At 45.8% G+C, this 26865-nt stretch overlaps 1 protein-coding gene across 1 annotated transcript; it reads right to left on the bottom strand.

Annotated features, from left to right (window-relative positions):
* Positions 1-705: 705 nt before the first annotated feature.
* On the bottom strand, positions 706-26428 carry LOC135388245 (laminin subunit alpha-1-like). The gene is made up of 12 exons (XM_064617662.1): positions 26272-26428; positions 20420-20602; positions 19929-20138; positions 19274-19456; positions 18146-18322; positions 16735-16947; positions 10113-10271; positions 7976-8188; positions 7269-7375; positions 6998-7209; positions 4584-4701; positions 706-1127 (listed from the first exon to the last, which is right to left on the bottom strand). The coding sequence occupies exons 1-12, from the start codon at positions 26339-26341 to the stop codon at positions 939-941; spliced, it is 2034 nt and encodes a 677-aa protein (XP_064473732.1). The 5' UTR covers positions 26342-26428; the 3' UTR covers positions 706-938.
* Between the last annotated feature and the right edge of the window lie 437 nt (positions 26429-26865).

Consider the following 26865-nt stretch of genomic DNA (forward strand, 5'->3'; position numbering starts at 1 on the left):
AAGTGATTGGGATGTGTGCAAAAATGACGGGACGCCAACTGACACACTTTTGCGAGAATCATGCGAACTGTCAGGTGCAGGCGTTAGTGAATGGTGAATAGTAAACTGTTAGTATAGTAGCGAATGGTGCATTATTGTAATATGCGTTAACGACATGGAACATTATGATGTTTACCACGCGTCGTTACAACTACTGCTATTTACTATAAAGCATGAAATGTGTATGTTGTGCGAGTTCCTAAGGATGGAAGGAAGGGCAGGGAGGCTGTCTCCATCACCAACATCGTAGATATCGTTTATTCCATGGAAGACACGAACACGGATCACGCCTTGGTTCTGATGCTTTATTACTCAATTATCAATTTTATTAGTCTTTCCGCTATGCTGTCCTATATTGCTACGCGCTATTTTGATGCCCCTGTTGTCCTATTTCTTGTACGTTCTCTACTCGCCACTACTCTTTTATTATGCACTGTTTGCTCTACCACACATGCGGAGTGCTGACGATGTCAACAAAACACATTCTTGAGTTCCAATGAAGAATACAGCGCGTGATTTGTGCTTAAAACTCCAGACGTACGCATACGGCGTTCACGCACTACTTTACTAGCTTCTGGTTCAAGGTTGTCATGTCTGACCAGTTGAGGTGGATGTGCACTTCACTTTCAGCCGTAATAATTGCTGATCGATGTTTCACCGTCAAAGTCACGTTCAATACACATTTTATTAACAATATTGTTACAGACACGTAGAGTAGCCAAAAGTATACAAAAAGTTTATTGATGCTTCCAAGGCAACCGACAAGGTTGGTACAACTTTATCGATCATAAACCTCAATAAGATAAAAGCTTCGGTACAGCTGCTCCTGCTACATCGAGGCTAGCTTCTAGAATAATTATTCTTACATCGTAACGTAATCAAAGACAGCTTTCCGCCTTTTACTCGATAGTTTCGTGCAAGGGCTGGATGATTTCTCGTAACATCCTCTTTGCAGCCCTGGTTGCCAGCTGCGGGAGTTTACTGACTTTTTCGATGATGCAACACCCGACGCGGGGACCAGAGTTGCCAGTCCGTGCACTGGCCGGGATATCTGGGTTCTTTCCCAAGTCGTCCATGTGCGCATGAACCTGCATGTTAAATGGCATTTTTTAGAAGAAAAAGTTTTCTTTATACTGAAGTATATAGTAGAAACAGCACCAGCAACAGGCACCGGAGAAACGCAGTTGCGTTCGGACATCTGCCCACTTAAAACGGAACATCACCTCATGACAGGCTTCTATGGCTAACCATCATCCCAAATGACATCCCTGATTCGTTGAAAATGGGAGACGTACGGTTTTAGTATGTTTTCTTGTGTTTTTTTTTTTACACTTTTGCAGCTAGTTAATTGTCTCAAAAGGGCATACGCCGAGAGGCGTGACAGGAGTGGACATCTTGGTTTGGTGGTATAAAAAAGAAAAGTATGAAGACGCTGGCCCAACTCTATACATTAGGCCGGCTACTATACAGTACGCTTATGGCGGCGAGATTGGTTTGTAGTGGGACAAGTGATGGTCTCGTTACGCGTACGTTTTCTTGTGACTATTAACATAAAGAACTGCAGAAGTGTAAAAAAAAAGGCTTATGTCTCCCGCCTCAACGAATGAGGGGAGTCAACCTTGCCTTTCGGGATTATTATTGTCTGGGAGCGTGCTATACATATATTCGGTGACAGCAGCCGACAGACAGCGAGACAGCACAGCCAGTGCCGGCAGTGCTGTCTGTGGTTTTTCCTGGGTATTCCTCAGACCCCACAGACCTCAGAGAGGTCCGACACATGGCTTTCAGTCATATGTCGACACAGTTCTCTTAGAAGTCGGCCCATGACGCACATTCCCCAAGGGCGTCACTCGTGACGTGGCCCACCTCGGTGAGGCCGACAACGGCGAGCCCTTTCACCAGCACCACCACCATCTGTCTATCCTACATCCATTATTTTTCTTTTGTTCTTTTTTTTTCTTTTTTTTTTATAGTCGTGATGATGCCCACTTCTGTGTGGCCAACAACAGCGAGCCATTTCACCAGCACCACCACCATCTGTCTATCCTACATCCATTATTTTTATTTTGTTCTTTTTTCTTTCTCTTTTCTTTTTTTTTATAGTCGTGACGATGCCCACTTCTGTGTGGCCAACAACGGCGTGCCGATTGAGACATTAGAGAGTTTTCGTGCATCGTACACGCTTCAAAAAAGAACTTCACCGCACAGCACGCTCTGCGCCAACCATGGCCACGAACGATAGCCTTATCGCTTATCATTCGAAGAGAAGGAGGGCGTACGTCTTTTTGTGTCAATTATCATGTATGATACAAAAAGGTAAAACGCCCGCCTCTGTCCTCGAATCAAAAGCGACAACCCTATCATTATTACTCGATCATGTATTATTCGAATGTACGTATTTTTCTTTTCATTAATGGTTTTTCTTTCTTTTTTTTTAATGTTCTCAAGAAAGTTCGGCTTCCAGGGTTCGTCACCAACCAGCCAAAAGGATTACCGTTCGCCCTCGTTCCCTTTTTGTCTTAGCTATAGTTGGTTCATTTTTGCAGTTTCTATTATTGATTACATTTATTGTTTTATATTTAGAAAAAATGATAGCACGTCGTGTTTCGCAACATTTGATAATTGGATGAATATTTTTACATACAGAACACGTTCTGAGCATTTAACAAAATTACGAAATAATAGAGCTATACCTATTACAGAACTTTGTTGATAGCCCGCTAAACACGCGTTCTGTGCGTCCAATTAGTCAATCCATTACTGTTCGGAGAAGAAACTAATTCAGAATCCTAGTAACAAATTGCACTACGCGTAACTTTCAGATTATTAGGTTATCTGCCACGCTCGTTTCAGCCTACCATAGCAACGCTCCCGTTGTCTCGGAGATCTCCCGCATAAACGTGATGGTCACGTGACCCATCAATGAGTGCTCCCGGAAAAACCCGATGCATAATTGAGTCGGACTTCGCTACAACGTGCTGGCGGTTTCTTGATGTGCCAGCGATCGTCCTACGCACGGATAAATAGACGGACGTCGAACGTGTAAGGAAATCAATATTAGAAATGTTGCTTCGATAACATAATATATCATCCGACATGATATTCTATGGTGTTAGAAACGTTGTATTATAGAAACGATGTTTTCGAATATGTCACGACATTATTAGTGGAGATTCCGACCTCAATATGCGTGATGTGTCAACTGTAATAACGCGAAAGTAAATACGTATAGTACTACACCATTGCATGTACTGTCGTCTTGCACGTACTCATCGTCGTAAATTTCGCTCATTATACCGTGTTTTTCAAAAAACGTGTCATTCGGACTTGATAAAAAAAAACGGGACGACGGAAAAATACGGGGTAAACGGCATTTGTGTGGCAACTGAATTTGCCAACTTTCAAAAATATTTTCATTTGATTTTAATTAAAAGAAATTGAATTTCTTTAATTGAACTCCAAAATTTCCCAAGTCAACCTATCGTTTTTTGTTTTTTTTTACAGAATTAGAGAGCCCGTAGCGAACGTAGTCAGATCGACCAAGAAATTCGCTCGATATTGCAAATAGAACTGCCCAAAAAAAGTCACGAAATTGAAACTTCAGAGTTTCGGGTATTCAACGGCGCACAAAATCAGTCGCAAAGATGCGCGGAGAGCCTGACATGCTCCTCGTCAGGGAATATTCCTTCGTCCTGAGGGAATATTTTTCCCTCAAGGTCCCGATACGTAAAACAGAGGTTCCACAAGCGTGCGAAGTAAAATTTAAAATTTAGGATGTTTATTTAATTAGTGAGCGTATGCAAATGACCCGCTCACTACTCCGTTCATGGCCGATGTCCCAATGACCTTTACCAAAAACAAATTTCTTCGATGGCGCACCTGTTCCGAATAATTCAGCCGAGGGACCTTCGTGAAACACCTTAACTTACTGTCAGTCTCTATGGGGTCAAAACAGGAGAGGAATGGAAACAAAGAAACAAATTGAAAAACACATTTACATTTACATTTCGTCGTGACTTACGTCCCCATTTTTCTTTCTTCCTCTATCACATCACATCACACATTTACAACACATGCTTGTGTCGAGGCACTCACAAATTCGCAGTAACCCTGTTGTACTTTTAATTGCAGTAGCAGACAACGAATTCCACCTGACAATAGTTTCAGGAAAGATGGAACACGTAAAACACTCAATTCGTGCACTTGAGGATTTCACCATTTTCGAGTGATTATGTCCTGGAAATATATTTATCAGTGTTGACGCTTGGGAATCTACTATACAAAAAAAAAAATCAATTTAACAGAGGTACTCAGCGAATGAGGCAGTGAACTTTCAACCAAGCGAATTTTGGACTGGTTCAATACGTGGGGAACAAAGCTCTCTCTAGTGTTCATTTGCATTCCTTCTTCCTTGTGACGCCAACAGACTCAATCAACAAATGTTGCCCCATTACACACTCAGGCAGACACCTGGGCCTACATCAAGGTAACCTAATCCGGAGTCTACGTCTGAGAAACAAACAAAAATATCCTGATCCACTTACGTTGATGGAGCGACCCACGATGGACCACTCGCCCGTTAGGGACGCAACTGTGTCCGTGAAAACGACATTAACTTCACCGTGTTTGTCGCAGACGATGTTGCCCCAGTCTCCGACGTGTCTGTGTAGAAACAGGGAACACGTAAACTGCGAGAGTGCTACGACATCAGGGGGACGTAAGTCCCGAATAGCATTTTAGACATCAGATAGCCTTTTACCGGGTCTTCTTTCCTTTATCTCTCTGATATAAACAATAGATGAGTGTGTCACTTTGCGCAGAGCGTTGCGCTGCGAGCGTTTTCGCCATTATGCAGACTGCATTATGTCGTAGCCTGAGGTAAACACATTACCAACAGAGAGATGCCCCGCACCCGTCATTTCTGTGACTGCCACTAGGCGGCACTTGTTTGCGGGAAAAACTAGGGTGCCTGAATACTAGCTCCCTTTTTGTATGGTGGAGCCACCCTATGTAGAAGCGAATGCCGCAAATCCGCCATATCGACGCCCACGCTTACCGTGCATGAATGATGTGTCCTGATTTCACCAACTTTTTCAAACCTCCTCTGCTATGTATTTACTCAACTCTAAAATGCTACTGTGTCGGTAAGCGTAATAGCTACACTTTTGTGAGCGCATCGCGAAGTGTGCATGGGAGTCAAGATGGCGGATATTTCTAGCAGACGACGCGATTGTCTTCGCCCTATGCAGAGGGAACTACGTAGTATTGAGGCATCCTAGAAAAAAACACCATTTTGTCCTGGTCCCGCATCATAGGCAACATCATTTTGAATTCGAGTGACTTTGTTTATATACCGTGTTAGCGCTGGCCAACATTTTCTACCCAGTATAAAACAGAGAGATGAAAAGGTTAGATGCTAAGCGCACACAGTATAGTTTATTCCTCTGAAGCATGAGTGCATCTCAGCTACTACACCAGCGCCGGTCTGGTTATCACGTATCTGGGAGTGCATGGCCAGCACTGCCAGACGACATTTTCAATTATGGGCGTTCTAACTGCCAGGATATCGGATAAAATTAAATACAGGTGGCCGAAAGAAGTTTGAAAATGGCGCACAGGAACAGTAGTCGCGTTCTTTACCAACAGTCTGGCCGCTAATCATGGCCGCGGCCATGTTTATGTTCATGTATATGTGTGCAATCACCTACACTGTTAAAACAGAACTTCACCACATAGCACGCTCCTGGCCAATCATCATACCGAATGATATCATTCTGTGTCATGATATGTTCAAAACAGGGGGAGGCGCCTATCTGGGACAAGATAATCTGTCCCAGATAGGCGCCTCCTTCCCCTTTTCAACAAATCAATGCACAGAATGATATCATTCGGAACGATGGTTGGCTAGGAGCGTGCTATGTGGTGAAGTTCTGTTTTAACAGTGTATGTGACCAGGGCCTGTCCATAGTGCATTGTGTCCACCTGGCAAGCTATAGTGGATGGACCGACGTACCGTAGGGTACCCTTTTGATTCGCATGACTAAAACTGAACGGCGGGTGCTCTTGGAAAAAAGTTTTGAACCGTTTTATTACTTTTCCTCGTTCCTATGTGCGTCGATCGCTTACACGACCGAAGCGTCTCGCCAACGCCTCTTAAAGAAGGCCTGCTCGGCCTTTCCCTCTGCTCATGCGTCTGATGGCGACTCATCTATATGGCAAAAGCCTCTGAAAGAATGTCTGTCTCTGGGAGGACTACTATTCATGCATCATATTGAATAGCCATCAGACCCCCACACTCATAATGCCACATAATTCATAATTCAATGTTCATAATTGTCACAAAAAAAGGCGTACGCCTCCCGTTTTCAACAAACCAGGGAAGATAACGATATCATTCGAGATGGTGGTTGGCTAGGAGCGTGCTATGCGATGAAGTTCATGATGAACCTAAGAAGTTCATTTCTAAGAGTGCAGGTGGAGCTGGTCTACCACACCATACCACCGCCCCCAGTGAGGTTTTTCTAATACTTGAAAATACTAATACAATGAAAACAAGTCTAACAGATGGCTACTAGACACTTAAAAATGAGCTTCACTGCATAGCACGCTCCTAGCCAACCATCACCTCTAATGATATTGTTATCTGCTCAGATTTGTTGAAAACGGGAGGCGTACGCCTTTTCTGTGACACTTATGCTGTTCATAATTGTCACAAAAATGGCGTACGCTCCCCGTTTTCAGCAAATCAGGGTAGATAACGATATCATTCGAGATGATGGTTGGCTCAGAGCGTGCTATGCGGTGAAGTTCATTTTTAAGAGTGTAGTTACAAAAACACACCGTCGCTGCAAGCAAATACGTATTCCTAAGATAACACACAGTAATCTATTGCAGGCCCCAGAGAAATATTTGTCTTTTACCGCAATTGAAGGTCTCACTGCAACTTCAATCAGCGTACCTTGGACTCCCTTTACGCGCTCCATGCTTAGTCCCCATCGGGTTATAGTGACTTCCCGTAGACTGACAGCTTTCAGTCAGGTTGCCGTCAGTGTGAACGTGCATTCCGTGCATGTAAGCTCGATGGTCGTGCACATGTCCACCAATTTTGTTGTGCTGGTGCGTTTTGAAGCCAGTTAGTTGAACGAGGACGTTCAGGATTTTAGTACCTTTCTGTAACGAAAGACGAAAGTCATGGAGTTTTTTGATATCTGTAAGGAAGGTTCCTTTACCTGTTGCCAGAGGCTGATGAGTCCGTGAACAGGCTGTTGCTCGTGTTCAGGGATCGCGGTGTTCGGCGTCATTCTGCATATGGCGAAGTCGTACTCGGTTTCTGACACTGCAATCGGTACCACGGGTGAGCTGCTTTTACGGAAAGCCATAAATCAGCACACTGGTCAACCACAATGCCCAGGATGATGCCGTTTTCAATCCTGATCTGTGGAAGGCTATTTTGTGACAATTAGCATAGCTGCACAAGTGTCATAAAAAGACGTGCGCCTCCCGTTTTCAACTGATCAGGAAGACAACGATGCCATTCGGTGAAATGGTTAACTGGGAGCGTGTGTGTGAGAGCTCCCAAAGCTCCCAAAAGGAGGTCTGGATTGGATATAAGGAAAAATATGGGGGGGAAAAGTAGGGAAGTGTACGTTGTACGTCAATGCTGATATGCGGTACGAAATACAAAGGTAAACGAAATCAAGAAGAAGAAACAAAAACAAGCACGAGGAGGGTGGGCTGGGGTCAGAAGACAACACGATATCCTAAACATCGAAAAAGACAAAACAACAAAATGTGTAATTCATGGAAGATAGTCTAGACTATTAATAAATCGTCTTGCTGGCTATCTATAACTCCCCTGAAGAGGATGTGTAAGCAAATAATAAACTGTTACGTTATAATTGCTGCGTTGTTGTAAAAAAGTCTGAACAGCTCTTACACTTTGGCTCTGCAAATGCTTCGGCCTTGCGTTCGCTAAAACTATCCTGGTCTTCATGCAAGTGGTGAGAGTGATGATGACTGTCGTGCTGACCATGATGCCCATGATGAGGATGATGCCCATGACCAAAGTGGTCGTGGTGATCACCCTGGTCTCTCTGCGGATGATGGTGATGTGTCCCGTCAGATGTTCCATTGGTGTCCTCGTGTCTGGCTGCAGTGCCGGGAAGCAGGATCATTGCATTGAGTTTGAGTTTGAAGGTTAAAGAGAGAGAGAGAGAGAGAGAGATAAAAATTGAATTCGTCACCCGACGAATTCTGCTGCTCCCATAATGAACCTCTAAATGAATGAACCCTACAAATTACTTTGTTACATGGTGAGTGCATTGGGGTATGAATTTTTTTTTGGCAGCAAATAAGATGTGCTGCATTCCAGAACCACGGCTTATTAGGGCCGACTAATATGTTCATTATAACTATTTACCAGTATGGTACACCACCAAAGGACATGTGCTGTAGCGAGAAACTGTTCGCTATTTCTTTTGCTTCTGCTTTCAGATCATTAGCAGAGAACCCGAATAGCTTTTTGAGTCAGTCCAAACTTCTAGAATAATATAATTGACGGATAAAACGTGAAAAGGGTATATTGGTCGCAAACAGAGGCCCTGAACTCTTAGAGATGAACTTCACCACATAGCACGTTCCTAGCCAACCATCATCTCGAATGACAACGTTCTCGCCCCTGATTTGTTGAAAACGGGAGGCGGAGCCTATTCTGTGTCGTGTATAATGACACAAAATAGGCTCCGCCTCTCGTTTTCAACCATTCAGGGGTGAGAACGTTGTCATTCGGGATGATCGTTGGCTAGGAACGTGCTATGTGGTGAAGTTCATTTTTAAGAGTGTGAGACCACACTCTTAGAAAAGAACTTCACCGCATAGCACGCTCCTAGCCAACCAAGATCTCTAATGATATCGTTATCTGCCCTGATTTGTTGAAAGCGGGAGGCGTACGCCATTTTTGTGACAATTATGAACACTGTCACAAAAGAGGCGTACGCCTCCCGTTTTCAACAAATCAGGGCAAATAACGATGTCATTCGAAATGATGGTACGCTAGGAGTGTGCTATGCGGTGAAGTTCATTTTTAGGAGTGCACGATCATACGATTTGTAGTGCTGTTCACATCCGTCTGAACGAATACATCACAATGAAATGAATGACAACAGATATTAGTCATCGATTTCTTAGCGCTTTTTAGTATTCCAAATTAGTGCTGCATCGTCCGTTCAGAGCCGTTCACAACCTATATGCGAACCTCACTGTGAAAGGCGTGAAGTACCGTTAGAGATGCTTGGCTTGAGAAAGGGAGCATGAAAATCGGTGACCGAAGGTGAAGTGCACTGTCCATATCGATTCTATTCGAAACCATGCTGTTTTCTGCTACGAAATTCTGTACGCCACATCGCACATCTGTACATACTAAAAACTGAACTTCACGGCATATAGTATACGCTCTGCGCCAACCATTGGCACGAATGATAGGGTTATCGCTTCTGATTAGAGGAGAGAGGAAGGCGTATGCCTTTTCGTGTCAATTATCATGTATCCAAATTGACACCAAAATGGCGTACGCCCCCTCTCTCTTCTAGTCAGAAGTGATAACCCTATCATTCTTGGCAGTGGTTGGCGCAGAGCGTGCTATGCGGTGAAGTTCAGTGTTTAGAGTGTATGCTAACTTGTTTCACGAAATGGTCAAACTATAGGTCTTACACGCTTAGAAATGAACTTCACCGCATAGCACGCTCCTAACCAACCATCAGCGCGAATGATATCGTTATCTGCCCCGATTTGTTAAAAACGGGAAGCGTACGCCTTTTTTGTGACACTTATGCTGTTCATAATTGTCACAAAAAAGGCGTACGCCTCCCGTTTTCAACAAATCAGGGCAGATAACGATATCATTCGAGATGAAGGTTGCCTAGGACCGTGCTATGCGGTGAAGTTCATTTTTAAGAGTGTACGGTCACTATAGGTGGCGAAGAAGTGCATTTGTCCTATTATCTTGCACACGCGACATGCTATCGCTTTTGAACCCTTCCCGACATGCGTCTCGTGATAGCTGGTCAAAGACATACCGAGTTGCATGTTCGAAAGTCTCTCCAACCTTGCCGACTGATGCAGTACGGATGTGTGTAGAGCCTTGAGCTTGTTTTCCAGTTGTGCCAGACGACGAAGGGTCTTGCGTAGAAGCGGTGTAAAGCAAGGCTCGTCATCGGGTTCGTCTACAGTCCCATCTAGTGTGAAAATATGCAATTAAAGAAGAGCATGTGTAAGGACGTGATTCATTGCACTGTATCGATAAATGGATGAAGCAATCCTTATACGAGTACGATCCTCCAAAATATTGTTTCGTTGTCGGCTCTTGGCTAATACACATACGTACTCTGAAAACGGAACCTCGCCGCATTGCATGCTCTGCGCCAACAGTAGCGCCAGAGCCTCTGAGTACCGCCGACTGATGGCGCCACCAGCGGCATGGTCGAAAGTGTAAAATCGTCTTTGGCTGTCTGAGGGTTTCCCTGGGTTTTCCTGCAGATTTTCCAGACGAATGTCGGCACAGTTCTCTTTGAAGTCAGCCCAGGACGCAGTCTAACCCCCTGTCTCCCCCTCTCTGTCTCTGTCTCCTTCTTTCTGTCCTCTCTCCATCTGTCCACGTCTATACGCCGCTCATAGCCACAGTTGCTTCTTGCGGCACTAACACGCAATTATATATATATATGGGTCCAAGTTATCGCTTCTGGTTTGAATATGGAGAGGGATGTACACCTTTCTGCTTAACACACATCCAAATTGCCACGAAAAAGCGTACGATTCCTATTCTCCACAATCAGGAAAGAGGATGACATCATTCTGCACGACGATTGGCTTTGAGCGCGTTATGCGGTGAAATTTTCTTTTCCAACACCCCCGCCCCCCTCTCTTTTTAAAGTTATATCGAAGCACAGATATCGCATATGTATCGCGGGTCCAGGGCAATGCATGCACTCTAAGAAACAAAGGTTGAAAATGAAGGTTGAATTTTCTAGCCATCTCGGTAGAGCTGCATTGCAACCACATTTCTACTCAAACAAGTTTTACCTTTTGGGCATTACTGCAGAGTAGAAACAAACTACAGAGTAGAAGCTGTCGTTCTACCAGCTTGGGTAAGAAATTCTACCATTTTTTCCTTAGAGCAAGCGTTAGGGAGAGGAGCAAGGGAAAGGGAAGGGAACAACAACAACAATTTTTTTTAGGCTTTGGAGAGTGGGGAGGTTCATTGCCACAGGCGATACTCTTGCTGGTGGTAATGTGGGGAATCCCTTCACAATAACGATCGAAATCCGATGGTGTCCAGAAATGTCATAAGAGCTTTGAGCGCAGAGCGTTGCTGGGCTGGATTAGGCCAGGGACCAAGTAATTTCGATAGGGAGAAGGGGCGAGAGTCCAGCTGACGAAGAGACTCGTCCTTCTTCACGTCCTACGTCCTTGCGTCCGCTATGTCCTTGCGGAGGGGAGGAACAACCAAGGACGGAATTCAAAAGTTCCTGACGCAGTACCGCGTCACCCCACATGCAACGACAGGCAAATCTCCATCTATGCTCCTCATGGGAAGACAAATCAGAAAGGCTATTGACCTCTTGCGACCCGCCTTAGACATACACCGCCTACATGCTGCGACCAGGCAGAAACGGAATTACGACCGGGGTGCGCAGGACAGACTTTTTGAGGTTGGCCAACCAGTTTGGGATGCTGATCCGATGGACAGGCGACACTGGGTTAAGGGATCCATAACCGGTAAAGTGGGCACGGTCATCTACGAGGTCTAATTCGCTGGTGGCCGGCGACGCAGAGTTCATGCCGACCACTTGAAGACTCGCCTGACAGCCGATAGCTCCGAACCGTCACAGACCCTTCCCTGGCCGGAGCCAGAGACGTCATTGGCACCAGCCCCACCTACACAAGAGCACGGCGACCCTCCCAGACCACCTCCGGCCCACTATCCCAAAAGAGACCGGAGGCATCCGTCCCGCTACGTTCCGTCTTGAGGGGAGGAATGTAGTGGATGACGTATCGACAAAGAGCACGCGCCATGCGCATCAGCTGTGCCCCAGCTGATAGAACAGCTGACCGTGCAGTCGTGGCCTAGCCATGACAGAATAAACATGTTCCAACCCGGACTTTGGTACACTCTTACAATTTGGCGACGAGGATGGGCGCGCATGCATTGGCCCGAGATGGTAGAATTACTGTCGTTCTACTGGCTTGGGTAAGAAATTCTACCTTTTTTTCTTACAGTGATGGTCTTATACTGAGCTTAGAGGAAGTCCGCGACATGATTGTTAGCATCCTCTATTATTATTTTTTTCTTTTTTTTTCAGATTTCTTGGAGACACTCAATAGGTACGGTTAAATTGAGTCCCTGCTTACGCTAAGTACAGAAAAAATAAGGACGCGTTAAGTAGCGACTCTAGAGATCGCGTTCCGTCCACTCTGTCCCTCTCGCTCCGGAGCCTCTGCTAAATGGGTTTTTAAGCAAAGAGAGCGTTGCTTGTGCATGCGATTTGTTCACGTTGGGTGTGCAAAGCACCCCTGGGTGTCACTGAATGTACTTTTTTTTTTTGGTAGAGCCGTCTTCCGATCCGGCTGTCTGCAGCCTTAAAAATATTAATTAAGGTGAGGTGGGACCAACCGGAGAGGAGGGTAGAGAGCGCGCGAGAAGCACTCCGACTTGTCGGTTGGAGCGCGGGAGCGGCATACTCCGCAAAAGGAGATGTCCCGTGTATGTTGAATTCCAATGGCAAATTTGGAGCAGTACGGTCGACTCCACGGGGGAGCGCCCCGCTCCAGCCAAGAGCAATGCCGTGTATTAAAATGGAGTCTGGCCATTAGGAGGAGCCTAAAGAACAGGCTCGACCTGCCAATCAAACTTGGCCGCATTTCATTGGTTGCCGCCATGACACCAAAATTTCTCCAAAATGCAGGATGGTGCTTGGAACGGATTTCGTGAAAAAATTTTGTTCACAGACTACCATAATTTCATACTGTGAGTATACAGGGTGTCCCACCGAAATCCCCCGGCTAAATGATTCGTGAACAAGTGGCGCCATCGAAGAAATTTCTGTTTGGTAAAGATCCTTGGGACATCGGCCATGAACTCAGTAGTGAGCGGCTCATCTGCATACGCTCACTAATTAAATAAACATCCTAACTTTTAACTTTTACTTCGCACGCTTACGGAACTTCTGTTTTACGCATCGGTACCTTCAGCGAAAAATATTGCAAGAAAAAAACCTCGTCGACATTTAGTGATTTTTCCGAGTAATTAACCGGTTTCGGTTTACATATTTCTTGCGCGGAGCAGTGCACCAATGCGCTCTTTGGATCAGCTATCCGGCTGCCAATTTCGTGTTCATCCGCCTGGTTAACACACGGGGGTGACGGAAGATAAGGAACAGCCGCCAGACCGCAGGAGATGCTTTGATGTTCCTTCTCCTTCTCTACACTCTTGAAAATGAACTTCACCACTTAGCACCATCCTAGTCAACCATCATCCCGGATGACAACGTTCTCTCCCTTGATTTGATGAATATGGGAGGCGTGCGCTTCTTCTTTCTTTCTTTCTTTTTTTTTTTTTTTTTTGTACAGATAATGCCGTACATAAGGACAAAAAGAAAATGCTCCGCCTCCCCTTTTTAACAAATCGGGCGAGATCGTTGTAATTCGGGATGGTGGTTGGCTAGGAGCGTGCTATGTGGTGTAGTTAATTTTTACCAGTGTACACTGTTAAAACAGAACTTCACCACATAGCACGCTCTTAGCCAACCACCGTACCGAATGATATCATTCTGTGTAATAATTCGTTCAAAACAGGGGGAGGAGCCTATCTGGGACAAGCATAATGTGTCCCAGATAGGCGCCTCCTCCCATTTTCAGCAAATAAGGACACAGAATGATATCATTCGGAATGACGGTTGGCTAGGAGCGTGCTATGTGGTGAAGTTCTGTTTTAACAGTGTATCCCACTAGTTCACAGCGCTCGCGGCGCATTCGTCATCATCAATGGTAAGAGAACGCTATCTCACCTACGGAACGACAGAATCGCCAGCGCTGTTTACCAGTCGCTTTGGAAAGGAATACCAAAGCCTCTCTTGCGGCTGTTCCTAATCTTCCGTCGCCCCCGTGCGTGAACCAGGCGGATGAAAACGAAATTGATAGCCGGTTAGCTGATCCAAAGAGCGCATTGGTGCACTGCTCCGCGCAAGAAATATGTAAAACGAAACCGATTAATTACTCGGAATTCGATAATTACTCGGATTTCGATGGGACACCCGGTATATCCTCGTGTACGCATCTGTAAAATCAGCTTCAACTTTCGCTCCGCCATCATTATTTACGCGAAAATGAGATGTTTCGTCGCTAACGTTAGGCCTAGTTAAGACCGCGGTCCCAGGAAAATAGCAAGAAAGTCGCACCTGATACGTAAGATTTTGCATTATATCGTTGAATTTTATTTATACATACATCTTTGCGCATTTTTGATTCAATCTACTTACGTTACGTGATTTAAAAGTTAATACCGGCAGCCGTCTCCTACGAAGAAGTGGTTCAACCCCTCTCCTGGCTAATCACTTCTCCCAGCAACTATTTCTGCAATTCTGAGTCTTCCCAACATGCCTCTCTCCGTGCAGATGGCGTTGATAAAAGTGGGCGCAAAATTCGTCGTTTTGGTCTGTCACGAGTGATATCCGTTTCAATCCAAATCCATCAATTTTCTCCAAAATGGTGGCACCCAGTAAATAAGGGTGAGGTATAAGTACTGGATGGATGTAATAATAGACAACTGTATTGCGACCTGTGATTGGCTAGATACCTCAAAAAGTGGGTGGAGCCTCAGGTATAGGCAGGTCCCATTAATAGCCAGACTCCCTTTTAACACACGGCTCTGGCCAAGAGCGCACGATCTGTATCTGCGATTGGAACATTCGACGCACCCGTTACAGCCAGCAGGGGGCGCTGGGGGTCTGAGTGTCCGGTCGTGCTCGCGCACGACCGGACACAGCTTTGACTCGATAAGAACGTGGAAAGAAGGGAAACCTTACATTAAACCACTTTTCGGGATTAAGAATGGAAGGATATAACTCTCTCTTTTATTTATCGCGTAGACCGCAACCGAGGATTTCGTTTTCCTTGCGCGCCACAAAAGTGAAGTAGTCGCCCAGTGTCGTCATCATCGTTGATTCGCTCTCATCGAGGAGTAACAACAACAACTTTATTTTAATGATGATGATCGAGAAGTAAAAGCGGTAGCATGCGAGGCGAAATACCAATCAGGCATATTGCAGTAGCGTAGCCAGAAAAATATTTCGGGAGGGGGTTCTACGGGAACTTTACATAGGTGGGGGGGGGGGGAGAGGATTTACCTTCAGTTCCCTAGTCCCAAATGCACTACCAAAGGTATAATTTCGGGGGGCTTGAGCCCCTGAAACCTGCCTCTGGCTACGCCACTGCGTGGGTGCAACACCTGCAGCCGGAAACTTTCTCCCATGTTAGCGAAAGCGAAGGGAGGGAGACGGCAATAACCGGAAGCACAAACCACATACCACGTGACGCGGAAGTTTCGCTCGAATCTGCAGATTTAGGCGGAGCAGTCGGCGTTGCTCCGTGGAGCGATCTTTGCTCCAAGGCCGCGCGAGAATTGCCATTGGAAGACTCGGACTCTGCTCCTAATCTGCCAATAGAACAGAATTGCTCCAGACAGAGCAGCCATACGTGCTACGGAAGTGCTCCCGATCAGTCGTTGGAATCATTAGTAGAAACATTAGTAAAAATCATTAGAAATCGTTGGAAAACATTAGTAAAAAGGAGCGCGCTCCATGCGCTCCGGAGCAGCTACTTCACGCGCCCTAAGAGTGCTACCTTTCAGGTCATGCGGAATGCCTCCATAATCCGGGTATTAGGTTATGTTCGACTGCAATAAACATATCCTCGATGTATCAGTCTCCCTGAAACCCTTGTCTCATCTGTCAAGCTGTCCATCCGGAGTCACCATGAAAAATATTTTCGCTCTGCGGTGTACTATTCTGTCACTGCGCAATGAAATTTACGAAAACAGCCGGAGAAAGCAGCCGCAGTCAGCTGACACAATCCCCGCGTGACGTACAAAGGTCCCCGTGCCTTTCTTCTTCGTCTCTTTCTTTTGAGCTCACGCGCTGCTTACACCCGCTTGAGCCGCGCCGGTGTCCGTCACGAGTCAATTGCCAGGGGACCACGCTACGTCACGACGTTCCCTCATTTTTCCGATACGCTCTTTCCGAGAGTGGATGATTTTTCAAAGGTGTGCGGAACAGAGGTCTCGCGCGCGTACTGCGGGTAATATAGCAGAGGCAACGCGGAGAGGCCTCTGACTGGTCTCCTCAAACGACCTCACGCGATGATTGGACAAATGGTTTGAGAAGACCAATGAGAGCCCGCTCGACATTGTTGGCCTTCATGAGAAGGAGAGGAGAGGGAAAGCAGAAATTGCGTTTTTTTCTATCGATCATAAATCACGAACGACGCCACGGATGAATCTCGTTCCTTTTATGTTGGTGTCAAGGTAACGGCCTCTTACATTCCACGAGGAGAAATTTTTGCGCCTTAATGGCCCCTTAAAAAGGACTGTCTTTCGTGTAATTCCGTTTTCTTGCTTGCCTTACGTAATGCAGATATATACTGTACCTTTGCAAATGCATCGTGCACACCGCCCATGGGAAGTATGTTCCTCTGGATGGCAGCCAGGATGGCAACTCGTTGGCGGACAATTAACGTCGCAACGGCATGTAGGGCACCCATGGTCGCCTTCGACCACACGGCATCCGGGGTCATCACATTTAGGAGGGGTACACTGGACGCCTGTACGTGCGTCGTGACTGGCACCACCTGTCACCGCCTCTGCAGGAAGGAATAGGCAACGTCAATGCAGGCCCGTTGCAATACATATTCCATCGACGCTGCAGCAACGCAAGAAAAAGTCCAGGGAACATAAGAAATACCTTATGCTGGTTTCTGAGATGGCTAAAGTAGCCTAACAAGAATATTCCAAAGCGCTCATAGCAGTAAAGAAAAACCACGTTGCCACTTCTGAGGTTCATGTTATCCGCTTCTGAGATTCTGCAGAGTTGTGATTCTTATCGCTAGGTACATGCTCCAAAAAGGCCCTCCACACAGCAGAGTTATGCACCTTAACTGATGTCTTATGCATTCATTCCCTGCTTTTATTACACAACGTATTTATTTTTAGCTAGTTGCATCCTAACCAATGTTTTGGCGCATTATGACCTTTGTTGTCGATGCGCCACAAAACGCGAATAATAATCATCATCAACCTTAACTTATAAGCAGACTATCGAACTAGACGTGTCGGCGAACTGATGAACCGTTGTCGTCGGACCGTTATCCTCGGGTATACTTTGCTTGATATGCCTATAGCGGCAATAGTCTTTGAACCGGCTCCGAGATGAATACCAATCTGGATCCCAATACTTTCCTTCCTCGTATTATTCTGTGTGGCTCTGCTGCGAATCTTATGTCTCAATGTAAAATATACATCGATGCTCAGATTTTCTTACCAGTTTCATCCGTCATACATTTATCCGTGACTTTCGGCGGCTAAAAGGTAGCCCGTGATCAACAGAGAGATCCTCCGCCATATTCACGCTCTGCCCTCGCGGATCCTGAGAACACTGCTGATAGTCTTGGCAGCGCTTCCAGTATGTGCAGCCAGGGGGTGCTCAATGCACTTACCGAGGGGGCCCGTTTCACTGCACTATGCTCTAGGGGTTCCTCAGGACGGGGGGAAGAGGATGGTGGCCAGAGCGCTCGTCGCAGACAATGCCAGCTCAGTGAAGAAGGGTCTAAGAAACAGGCGAACTGGGCACATAGTAACTAAACTTGTCGTCTTGTCCTTCCTGTTTCCTTGTCACGGGTTCTGCGTTTGGTTGCCAACTTAGTACCTCGCTCGTGGCTACCTTCAGTATGATCGCGGCCATACCGCGTGTTGAAGAGCAATAGCGTGGGTAGCATTTACATATCCACTCTTGCCGCTTGATTTCGCGTAGTCAAACGTATTTGATGACAGTAGCGTTCTTACCCGGACACACGCAACGTGGGCATGCTCCAGGACTATGCACGTCTTCACGAGCGCATCCTGGTGGACATGCGGTGCAGTTACCGTTGCACTCGCATTTCAAGCATCCGTGATCCCCCGGCACTAATCGACAGTTGGCTCCGTCGCACTTCGGCGGGAGGCATTCCACTTTAGGTGCGTCTGCGTAAAAGACGCACTTTGAAGGAATTACATGTACGTGATGCTGAACAAGCGCACTTTGGCATTATATGCGAAACATGTAAATTCGAAAGCGTGACGTCACTGTCGCGGAAATTCGGAGGAAAAAGTTACACGTATTATAATCATGCGATGTATTTTTTTCTATTATTTTGACGTAATAGTCAATCATTAAAATAGATGTACCACAAGCACATGTGACCTTAAGTGACGTTGCACTTATTCTGCGCTATTCCACATTAACAGTCAGCCCTTCAAATGAATACAATACCTCCTCTTGTACGCCTCGAGTAGATACAGTGTTATTTTATGATTTTTTCATGAGCATGCCCTTCTCTTCGAATTCAGTGCTGCGGAATATATAACAATCCACGCGGAATGCGTCGATACTGTTGAGACATATTCGAATCCTTGTGAAAGCAAGTCTCGCAAAACTGGACTGGGACGTTGTTAGAAGTTTTAGCAGAATATTGGTAAGGTCCACGTGAGGGTATCGTAAATACTGGAACCAGCCGCATCCTTGAGTGACTCAGACTTATCCGTTGATTGGTTGGGGTAGATACGGTTCTTCGAAGGCGCCGCTATCTATACGCCCGTGCCAGAACCAATCGCAGCGTGCGTGACACGGAGTCCTATTCGATTATTGGGTGCGGTAGACATCAAAGACCACGCTATCGACTGTCTTCTAGCACTTTCTGTCACCTCCGTCGCTACAGAGTCAGTGGCGTACCCAGAGGGGGATTGTTCGCAGGATCAACCCCTCCCCCCCCCAAAAAAAAAAGTCAAACCTTTAGTAATGCATTTGGGAGAGGGGCAAATGATGGTAAAATCCTCCTCCTCCGTGTAAAGTTCCCGTAGTATCCCTCCCGAAATACTTTTCGGGCTATACTACACAGCTAAACCGGGTTTCGTGCACAATCGTGCACAACATACCTGTACAGACGCAGGGAGGACATCCTCCTTCTTGCAATGACGCGTCCCGAACGCATCCTGGCGCGCACTCGGCGCAGTCCTTGGTGCATTTGCAGACAGGACAGCCACGGTCGTCCACTTCCAAATGACAGTCCTCTCCGTCGCATTTCGGCGGGGAGCATGGTGCAGGCGCATGGTGTTCCCCTGCGAAAACACGGTACGTTCTTGTTCTCTCCACTTGGTTATCCTTGAGGTACCAGCCGTTTAATTGATTTCGATATAGCACTGTACAAGACCGATATCTGACAATCTACCGTGTATGTCTATCGCACAGTGTGAAATTCAAATGCGGTAAGCGTTTTCCCTTTGCTGCGGAACGCGCGAGACAAGATGCGTCAGCAGAAGCGACCTAAACCAAGTCACAAAAAGATAACAAGCAAAAACAAAGGTCGCTTCTTTTAGCCATCTACATCGTGCATTCGTGTTGTTCCTTTTGCCTTGGGGTGGCGGGCCGCACCTGACGTCGTGAATTTCCCCATTCATCATCATTAATTTGTCTTTTGTTGTTTGTCGTACATATGCCTTTGAGGCCATTACTTACAGTAATAGTATGCAAAAACCACCGCCTGCATGTAAATGCTCAACGGGTACAAGAACTTCCTAAAAGCAATTGTACCTTTGCAAATGCATCGCGGACAGTGTCCTGGTCCTGAGTCACTCTCGGCCTTGCAGTCCGCGCCACAGGTGGGACATCGGATATCGCAGCGACACACCAGGCAATCGTGGTCTCCTAACACGTAGATGCAGTCCTCTCGCTCACACTTCGGCGGCAAACAGCGAATCTTATGAGGATCTACAGCGCCCACGGTCGGACTGTCTTGTTGCTCTGCGAAGTGAACGATATGAAAGCCCCGTTGCAAAAACCCTGCATTAGAGCCTGCATTTGACTTCACCAAATCACGGCGTTCAATTGGGTAGTGTACCGCCTTGCATGGCTATGAAATACTCCAATCATTATAACCAAAATAAGTTGTTGCCATGGTCAGTAGTAGGTGAGTATATCACCTACCACCATGGACAGGACGTTCATCCTGTTCCTGTGTGTCCCTATTATGGCACAATGTATACAACAAGAGTACCTTGTCGAACGTGTAAGACTTGTCATACCATCACAAATGCACTCTGGGCATTTTCCCTCGTGGACGTCCTCCTGTTGACGACAATGAGGGCCACAGACGAGCAGCGGACAGTCGCAGTCGCACATGAGGCATCCATCGGCGTCCAATTTCGTCCTGCAGTTCTTGCCGGGGCAATTCGGCTCTGGGCAATGCTTTTTCTCACTGGGCAATGCTGTCGATAACGTACATTATATGAGTATGTACCCTGATAGATATGGCGTCTATGCAGGATAGGTGGTGTTGAAACGACATACTAATACACGCGTAAATACGTGTAGCAATAGACCTCTACCCAAGTATACGTCACCGTGACGTTATCATGACGTTGGTAGACATAATGAAACCGAAACGGCGCGGACGGTGAACACCGCCGTTTCACTAAAGCCGTATACCTTCCAGGGATCGAAACCGAAACTGAACCAGAATTTGTTGTTCTTCTTCCTTTTGGCAGTTGTAGGCTTTCTTGTACGCTATTTTGTCGTCCAACAACCCCAAGTCTTTATTTTGGGCTGCGAAAATAACGGCCAGTCCCTGAGCAGGATGTAACAGTGTGATGAGCGAACATAGAGAGTACAGTATGCTACCGTAACATTACACCTGAAATGCAAGTATGTAACACGCAGTGTTGCTGTGAACCACTCCTGTGTCGGCAACAACGACAACAAAAGTACATTTGTGCTATTGGAGGTGGTGGTGAAAGGGCTTGCGTCCTGGGCCGACTTCTAAGGGAACAGTGCCGACGTATGTCTGAAAGCGTCTGAGGAAAACCCCGGGAAAAACCCAGACAGCACAGCCGGCGCCGGGATTCGAACCGGGTACCCAATGGCAATCCGCTCAAAATTCACTTCGAACCGATATTTTGCACTGCGTCGAAGCTGAACCCGAACCAAACCAATATGGCTGAACCTGAACCGAAGCGAAAAAAAATAATAATAATAACAACGGTTCCGATTCCTGATTCCTTCACGAAGGTCAAGGGTCGCTTCTTTGTATTAATGGAACACACAAACGAGGTCACGTTTTTAGTCACTTTGCTGTGCGGAATGCTCGCGCTTGCTTTGTATAGAGACACCACGTGCACTTAGGGTTGCCACCTGGCCGGTATTATACCGGCACGGCCGATTATTTGCTCGCTGTGCCGGTTGCCGGTTGGAAAGTGATACCGGCAGCCTTTTGCCGGTATTTGAGGCTCAAGGCCTTTCATAGGGGCTTTTGCGAGGTTTTCCCTTCAACATTCAACTACAGCTTGAATAAATCTGGAGCACAGACCCAACTCCGCAGTCACCAGTAGTCGTTTTTTAGTTATTCATTATTATTACTATTATCACTGTTATTCATTAAGTATTGTGTTCGGAGGGGACAAGATCAGTGTAGTGCAAAGCTGTTGATGGCTGTGCCGAGCCAGCTAGAACTTAGGCCGTATACAACCATCATGAGATCTCCGCCTGCAAAGAAGGGTTTGTCTGTGTCGATGCGTTTTTTAAGGTAAGTGGCAGTCCAATCCGGTTGCTCCAATACGATCCAGTGTGGCGTTCATGCCTGTTTCTAGCAATTTCTAACATCAATGATCCAGCCACGAACAGGAACATATGTTTCCTCGTTTCCTCGCACGCTGTCTCTTTCTCTCTGTGCTCGTCCACCCCTCACTCACTTTCCCTTTCCCGCGAGCCTTTCCTCCTTTCCTTCTATTTCACCTCCTCTCCCTCAGCCGGTATTTTTCACTACGAAAGGTGGCAACCCTACGTGCACTCCCAGAGAAACTCGTGCCCTTCAGGTTCCTGAAGACGGAATAGCCCCGGTAGCCGTCTTTAGAAAGGGCTTCCGAAAAGATAAGGCAATACTGGTAGAACGGAGCAGAACAAGGTCATACAAATAGTAATATGTAAGGAACCACATAAAAATCTTACAATATTAAAAGCTATGCTTCAACGTGGCTTCCTCGTGACTTATTGATTTTCAGATGGGACGAATCCGGAATTATCCGAATCCGAATCCGAATTCAAGGAAGGTTCTGCGAATCTACGAATCATACGATTATCGAATCTTTCGAATCCTTTCTCTTGAAAAAATAGTTGAAAACGCCAGGAAAAATAACACTTCTACTGAAAAGTGTTTTGAAGCAGAATTCTATATTTTTGTTTAATGAAAAACAAATTAAATAATACTTCACTTTCAGGAGAAAATGTACCCTACACTTCTTCTTAAATGCAGTTTATTTAACATGTTCATCGACTACAGGAAATACATAAATTCTCGAGTCTTCCCATCTTCGAGTGAGTTCTTCCCATAAAACTAAGATACAATCAAAAGCAAGACCATGTTACTTTTAAACTTGTAATGTAAGAATTCCTGCTTGAACTCTTTCAGTCCAGAGCAATGTAAACAAAGAAACAAGAAAACACAGCTGAAAGTTTTAAATTAATGAGCCCGGGGCCCACCGGCCAACCAGGCTTTCGGCTTACTCCGGAGGCGCCAATTTTAAAATGAAACAAACAAACGTGGTTGGTGGATTCGAAAGATTCAATTCGCCGTTTTCAATTCGCCGTGCACAAGCATTCGAATTCCCGAATCTCGAGCCCCTTCCTGCACTCTTAAAAATGAACTTCACCGCATAGCACGCTCCTAGCCAACCATCATCTCGAATGATATCGTTATCTGCCCTGATTTGTTGAAAACGGGAGGCGTACGCCTTTTCTGTGACACTTATGCTGTTCATAATTGTCACAGAAAAGGCTTACGCCTCCCGTTTTCAACAAATCAGGGCAGATAACGATATCATTCGAGATGATGGCTGGCTAGGAGTGTGCTATGCGGTGAAGTTCATTTTTAAGAGTGTAGGATCCGAAGATTTGCGGATTCAGTTGGTCAATCCCCTAATTTTTTTTCTACAGTGGACTCTTAAAAATTGGACTCTTAAAGCGGCAGGCGTACGCCTTTTTTGTGACACTTATGCTGTTCATAATTGTCACAAAAAAGGCGTACGCCTCCCGTTTTCAACAAATCAGGGCAGATAACGATGTCACTCGAGATGGTGGTTGGCTAGGAGCGTGGTTTCAGTCTACCAAGTTCGCGGCGCTGTTGTACCATCTGACGTCATTTGTATGTCAACAGGGTGCGACTGATTTGGTGCGCTGTTCAATACCCGAAACTCTGAAGCCTCAACTTCGGGACTTTTTTTGGGCAGTTCCCTTTGCAATATCGTGCGGATTTCTTGGTGGATCTGACTAAGTTCGCTACGGGCTCTCTAAATCTGTAAAAAAAAAAACGTGAGGCTGACTTGGGAAATTTTGAAGTTCAATTAAAGAAATTCAATTTATTTTAATTAAAATCAAATGAAAACAGTTTTGCAAGATGGCAAATTTAGTTGCCACACAAGTGCCCTTTACCCCGTATTTTTACGTCGCCCCGTTTTTTTTATAAAGTCCGAATGACACGTTTTTTGAAACACCCTGTATATAAGAAAATAAAAAGGGACATTGTGCGCTCGTACGAATTCTTTACATAGCAATAGAAGGTCACGGTGTGGGAACCAGCGCCTCCTCACCATTCGATTTTGCGTTTTCCTTAAACTTTGTCGGCCCAGGACGCATACTAACCCCTCTATCCCCCACTCCTTCCTGCCGTCCTCTCTCCATCTGTCCACGTCTGTACGCCGCTCATAGCCACAGTTGCTTCGCGGCGCTAACACGGAATAAAAAAAAAATAAAAACTCCTTACACTTTAATTTATCATCTTACTGCTGCCAGGAATACTGCAGGAAGGTACATAATACAGTGACATAATATATGTTCGTATCACGGAAAGTAATATTGTACTACACACCGCCCAATTCGAAGTCCTGGACGCATTGGGCTTCAAAATGCATGCCTACAGGGTACCCAGCGAAGACCTCATAGCTGTCCCCACACATTTTAAACTGTTCATATTTCTGCGATTATACGGCGTGTGGATGTTGTAATTTTTAACGTCTTTTACGTGCATTTTTAACTTTCTCTCCCCTTCAATCAAATCTGGAACCTCAGCATGTCTATAGTCACAAATGCATAGATTGAAAAGTTACCCGTCAAAAAGAACTCGTTACGAGTTAAGTTACCGTGTGAAAAATGTAACTAAGTTACCAACGAAGTTCTTCAGCCTGAAATGTAACTCGCAGTTATTGAGTTACTTAAAAAAAGAACGAGTTACTTCCAAGTTACTTCGAACACGAATTAGCATTACGCACGTATAGCGTGCGTGAGGAGTTGAGTTACACTTGAGTTACCTGCGGAGGGATGCGACACGCTTAGATCGTTTTCGTCCAACATTGGACCGTCATCCGTCATTGGAACGTCATATCCAACAATGGACCTCTCCCTGTTTGTAAACAAATGGCGTCATAGTGTTCGACAGCGCCACAAATTTGGTAGAGTTGAACTACGCTCGAAGCTAGAGGTGAACAAGATCGCGCCCGAAAGCCACGGTCACGAGGGGATTCGATGGTCCCTGAAAGGGACGCGACCTTCGGTCCAATTTTCTTTCAATAGGAGACAGCGAACAAGTGCCCGTTCGTGGAACCCAGCCCTCTCCTTCCGATTTGTTTCGGTTTCAGTGTGTCTACCAACGTCATGATGACGTTCCTCTGGTAGAGTTGTCTATTCGAACGCTTTGCATCTTACTCCCTATGGCCGCACAGTGGTTCTGCTTCATTTCAATGGCAGCGGTCCTTACTTCCTGAATCAAATACTGTCATTGATTGAATATCACGTTTTATGGCAAAAAATGGCAAGAAGGAACCGGAGAGAAAGCAAGAAAATATGCGCACGTGAGTGAAAAGCGAATTAAACGTAACTTGGAGCTGAACTTAACTTACTTTGGCAAAGTTACCTGAAAAAGGAACGAGTTCCTCTGAAAGTTACCACGGCGCAAAAGTAGCGAGTTAAGTTACAAATTACCAAAAAAAAAGGAACTTAGTTAAAGTAACGAGTTACTTGAAACGAGTTACCTCGAACTCTGCACAAATGTGATATAAGTCATGTCTCGCTTATCCGGTGTTCAGATATTCGGAAAACTCGTTATCCGGACTACATTACCCGGAACGAACCTGGTACCATTGGATTTTGTCTCGGTTATCCGGAATTCGTTATCCGTATCCGCACAGCAAGTACGGGGAACAATCTTCAAGGACCTATAGGTCATTCTGATTCGGTTATCCGGAAAAGTGTCGACGTCCTCTGTCCCTGGCATGTGCTGTGTTCGCATTATTCCGGAAAAGGGTCACGTCTCACTGGGGTATTCTGCAATCTCTGTTTGACTCCTCTTTATTCAGAGGTCACTCCTTTTTGGTGTGTGCGGGCACACGGTAGAGGTGGTAGACGACAAGCGGAAGAGGTGCCCTGTAACCACCTGGTTCGATAAATCCACATGTGAACGTCAATGTCCAGGCCGTCCGAAAACATCGCCTGTCTTTTAACCTGTGCCAAAGGCATTTGCAAAAAGACCGAAACATGCGCGTGGGACCAACTTTAAAGAGACATTACCCTTCTTCGAACAGCAGAGTGACCCAGCGTTTCCCGTGGCTGTGACCAAAACTCTGTCACACGCCTGCCTATACTAATTTCACGCAGCCCACTTCGCATGAATTTTAGAAATAACGATATTTTCCTTGTTTCCTTTTCTGGAGCTATAAAGAGGTCTCCCTCTGTCAACTTGGATTGCCTAGAAACTCTGCAACTAGACGAGATCGCATGTATATTTTTCTGTAGGTACCCGTCGCCATTTGCATTATAGAGTGTGCTGGGCGCGCCACACAAACACACCTCTAAGCAAGACGATCTGAGAAAGGAACAAGAAGACAATGCTTACCGAAAGCGAAAGTGTTGAGAGTGAACGCAAACAGGACCACTGTCCATAGGTTAGCCATGACGGCTGCCATGTTATTTACGCGTCAACAAATATAGGAATACCGCTGCTCGTTCCTAAGACGGCAAAAACTTGAGTGTGTTTGAATGTGCGCCGCCAATGCTTATCTATAATGTTTGCTGAAAGATAGTAACTCAATCCGTAAGAGCGCTGGCTCGACTCCGATGACGTTCTTGACCTTTGCAATGAAGAGAACGCTTCCCTGCCTTACGTCATTATATGTATCCCCGCACGACACGTTTTGAGGGTCCTGCTTCCGTCTTTTGAGCTCTGACGTGTTTACTTAAACAGCTATATCCAGATCACAGTGTGAAGTTCAACGAACCAGGTTTTTACATCCTATCTGGGAAGTAGTGGAACAGATGTATGCACAGAGAAGGAAGAAGACATGAAGACTAGCCTATTCATCAGCTAGCATGGTAGCTGATGACATCTTTTGTTCTTCTTTTCTTTTTTTGCATTATTTCGCCAGGGGAATATTATCATGGGTGACACCACAGTGGTCCGTCGGTGGAATAATTTTGCCCTCCTGAGATT

Source organism: Ornithodoros turicata, chromosome 3, assembly GCF_037126465.1.
Source record: "Ornithodoros turicata isolate Travis chromosome 3, ASM3712646v1, whole genome shotgun sequence".
NCBI classification, from domain to species: Eukaryota; Metazoa; Arthropoda; class Arachnida; order Ixodida; family Argasidae; genus Ornithodoros; species Ornithodoros turicata.